This window comes from Cavia porcellus, unplaced genomic scaffold, assembly GCF_034190915.1.
Source record: "Cavia porcellus strain 051 isolate PalLab524CR breed Dunkin Hartley unplaced genomic scaffold, mCavPor4.1 scaffold_17, whole genome shotgun sequence".
Taxonomy (NCBI): Eukaryota; Metazoa; Chordata; class Mammalia; order Rodentia; family Caviidae; genus Cavia; species Cavia porcellus.
The window spans coordinates 44,277,535-44,281,505 of record NW_026947500.1 but is presented as its reverse complement, the minus strand read 5'-3'; the positions used below and the strand labels follow the sequence as shown (position 1 = coordinate 44,281,505).

General features: G+C 43.9%; 1 protein-coding gene across 1 annotated transcript; it reads left to right on the top strand.

Annotated features, from left to right (window-relative positions):
* Positions 1-2,684: 2,684 nt before the first annotated feature.
* Positions 2,685-3,620, top strand: LOC100730160 (olfactory receptor 4X2-like). Its single transcript, XM_003465158.1, has one exon. It carries the CDS (start codon positions 2,685-2,687, stop codon positions 3,618-3,620), a length of 936 nt encoding a protein of 311 aa, XP_003465206.1.
* The last annotated feature ends 351 nt before the right edge of the window (positions 3,621-3,971 follow it).

Sequence of the window (3,971 nt, the reverse complement as noted above, 5' to 3'; positions counted from 1 at the left end):
TCTTTCCTTGAAATCCTTGAGTACAACTTCGTATACTGCAGGATTAAGTATATCAAAACAATGTAAAACCATTTAAGAGAATGACAGCATTACAGAGTATTTAGAATCGACTAACAGAAAATGAACAATGGTTTCTGTATAATCTCCTTGTCTTTAAAAGGCTTTTGCTTATACTATCGTACATAATAAAATCCAGTAAGATACAACCTATTTGGACCATTGGAGACAGAAGGACAAAAGCTAGATGAGACTTCAAAACAAGATGATACTAAATCAGTATTACCTATTAAGATGTCATTTTCTCCAAAATAGCTGTTCCTATCATCCAATCTTCTCTGCCTCATTTCTGTTGAGCTCTTATTCTGTCAGTAGCTGTCAGTTTGTCTTCTTCACTTTGTTCTCTGCTCCATTCGTTGTGGCCTCCATTATTTCAGGACTCTGTATTTTTCTTTTTTTAGAATATCCTGCAATACTCTCTGTAGAGTTGAATTGGTGGTTGCAAATTCCCCCAGTTCCTCTTTATCCTGGAAGCACCTTGTTTTTCCATCAATTTCCAGGGACAGTTGTGCAGGATATCTCAATCTTGGCTGGAGATTATTATCTTTCAAAGCTTGAATTATTTCCCCCCACGCTCTTCGTGATTTGATGGTTTGTGCAGAGAAATCTGCTGTAATTCTGATGGGTGCTCCCTTGTAAGTGGTCTGTTTCTTGTCTCTGACAGCTTTTAATATTCTGTTCTTGTATTGAATTTCTGGAATTTTTATTATTATATGCCTGGGTGTTGCTCTGTTTGGGTTGTAGGTAGCTGGGGTCCTGTATGCCTCATACATCTGAGTATCTTTACCTTTTGCTAAACTAGGAAAATTCTCCTGGATTATTTCTGTGAATAGCTTTTGTAGTTCACTTGTTTGTGTCCCTACTTCTTCTTTTATGTTCTTAATCCTTAAGTTATGGCTCCTCTTATCATCTTCTTGTCTTTGTATTATTGCTGTTTGTTTCTTTGTTATTTTTAAGAAGTTTTTCATTTCATTCTCCCATATTACAAGTCTGCCCTCCAGTTCAGATAGTCTGTCCTTAGTTTCTTTCAAGCTGTTATGCCAGTCTTCGATAGACTTCTTAGTTTCTTGGTAGTCCCTTTGAACCTGCTTCACGTATTCTATGCTTTCCCTGTTTTCTCCATCAAACAATTCTCCCCTTTTTCTGTTCTTCCATTCCACCATCTGTTTTTTCTTGGGTGGGGCTTAGCATTTCTCTAACTATTTTGCATACTTCTAGCTTCAGGTCGTTGATAACTTCATTCCTGAATTGGTCTATGAGGCTCTCTATATGGCACCTTATGTGTAATGGTGCGGTGTCTGCTATTGCCTGTTTCTCAGAATTGGGGGCCGAGGAGCCTTTCTTGTTGCTGCCTCTTCCCATATTCTCTGTTCCTTATATATGCAAGCTTATATGAGAGGCCCAGCTTCTCTCCCTGTCAGCCACAGCCTGATCGAATTGCGCCAGTTAGGTGTTCCCACTCACCGCTGCACACCAGGCAGCCTACGTGGGGCCCGCCTCCCGGCCTCCGTCGGGCTCTGGGATCTGGGTTGGGCCAGCCTACGGGGTCCACCGGCAGCGTCACACAGGCCAGGCACTTTTCACCAATCCCGCCCGAGAGGGGAATGTGTGGCTGGAGTCGCCACTGCGCCCTGCTCCCGCAGGACTGCTCGGGCCCAGAAAGTCCGCTGGAGTCAAACTGTGGTGGAGTGTCAGTTTCTCTCACTCACCTCGCCACAAGTCAGAACATGCCTCCCTGCCCGTCCTGTTTTCGACTCCGTTCGCAGACTCCCGTTCTCAGAGTTTCCGTGCCTCTCTCTCCTTGCTGAGCCGATATAGAGGCAGCCAGCCACCGCGCGGCGGGAAACCCAAATGGCGTGGGGTCCAGCCTCAGCAGCGAGGCTTTTCTGTTCCTGTTTTAGCACCAGGACTGCATTCCAAGTTGGTTACTCTCAGCCGAGTTCGTTCCTGAGTCAGCAGAGCATAACTCCACCTGCTTATGTCTCTTTAGTCCGCACCATACCTGGCTTCTGAGCCTAGTTTTTAGAGAGCCTCCGGTAGTTGCTGTTATCTGTCCGCCATGTTCTCCCGGAAGTGATAATTAACAATTTTCAAAGTCACTAGAGAACCATCTCATAGTGAAATAGTGACATACCTTGACTGCCTCACATATTTCTGTGAGGTGACTTCAGAACAGCCTCCTATGTCTCACCTCTTTTTTCTAGTTCCAAAATGCCATCTTATGTATACAAAGTGATTTTACTTTACCCTTGACAAACAAACTTTCCATTATCCATAGAGTATTCCAAGGCCTGTCATATGCTGATGGAACTGTCTCTTTCTATCTCTCTGTCTCTCTCTCTCTCTCTCTCTCTCTGTGTCTCTTTCTGTCTCTCTCTCTCTCTCTCTCTCTTTTGCTCTCTCTTTTTCTCTCTCAACTCTCTTTTTGCTTCCACTCACTCTTGCTTTTCTATGGTTTTATTTTCTGTAATTCATCCCTTGTTTCCAGTCACACATTTCTACTTTCAATGTCTAGTGCATCATTGCTGTGTCACGGATTTTTGATAATTCACTTACTTCATAAAATCTCTTTTTGTGTGTCATTTCACAGCACAGCACTGAAATCTCTGCCACTTGGTTATGACCTCATGCCTCACTCACACAATGTGACTGAATTCATTTTCCTGGGATTTTCTTCCAGTCAGCAGGTGCAAAGGCTTAGCTTTGTGATATTTCTGCTCCTGTATATTGCAATTGTGCTGGGGAATCTCCTCCTCATACTCACTGTCGTGAGCAGCACAAGTCTTGGTTCTCCCATGTACTTCTTCCTCAGCTGCCTGTCCCTGGTGGAGATCTGCTACTCATCCACTATCGCCCCCAAACTCATCTCAGATCTTCTGGCTGACAGGAAAGCCATCTCAGTGGGTGGCTGCATGGCACAGATTTTCTTCATGCACTTCTTTGGTGGAACGGAGATGTTTGTGCTGACAGTGATGGCCTATGACCGCTACGTGGCCATCTGCAAACCTCTGCACTACACCACTATCATGAATGGGCGGGTGTGTGCTATCCTGATGGGAGCAACATGGGTGGGAGCCTTTATGCATTCCATTGGCCAGATTCTTCTCATCTTCCGGTTGCCCTTCTGTGGCCCCAATGTCATTGACCACTATTTCTGTGATGTTCCACCCCTGCTCAAACTTGCCTGCTCAGATATCTTCCTCATCAGTCTCCTGATTGCTGCCAATGGGGGCACCCTGTCTGTGATCAGCTTTGTGGTCCTGTTAGCATCCTACGTGATCATCTTGGTTCATCTGAGGACTCGGAATGCTGAAGGGAGACGCAAAGCCCTCTCCACCTGTGCATCCCATATCACTGTGGTGATCTTGTTCTTTGTACCTTGTATCTTCATCTATCTGAGGCCTTCTGCCACTCTACCTGTAGATAAGCTGGTAGCAGTGTTCTATACTGTGGTGACCCCACTCCTCAACCCTGTCATCTACTCGCTGAGAAATGCTGAAGTGAAGAAGGCCATGGAGCACCTGGGGATCAGGACTGTGAAGCTCATGACAGACAGAGGCTGAGTCTCAGTTTGAGTCCTTGGATTGGAATAATTTGGAGTCCAAACTGTTGAAAACACATGGATACATCGAAAGTTCACAGGGATTGAGGTCCTAGTGTTACTCTATGTCATGGACATCTGCAAAAGTTTAATTTAAATCAATTATGAAATATGGCTTTATGGTTGTACTGTAACAATCCTAGTCATTTTAGATTATTTATAATTTTTTACTGTACTAAATGAGAGTGAGATAAATATCTTGAAGAGAAATACTTTTTATTGAAAGAGAAAGAAACACAAAAAATACATGGAGAAAAGAAAGGGTAGAAAAGCACAGAATTACAGAAAAACAAACAATAAGAAACCACCAGTT

Excerpts from the sequence above, each read along its gene's own strand:
- LOC100730160 (XM_003465158.1), top strand. The coding sequence starts at position 2,685 with ATGCCTCACTCACACAATGTGACTGAATTCATTTTCCTGGGATTTTCT.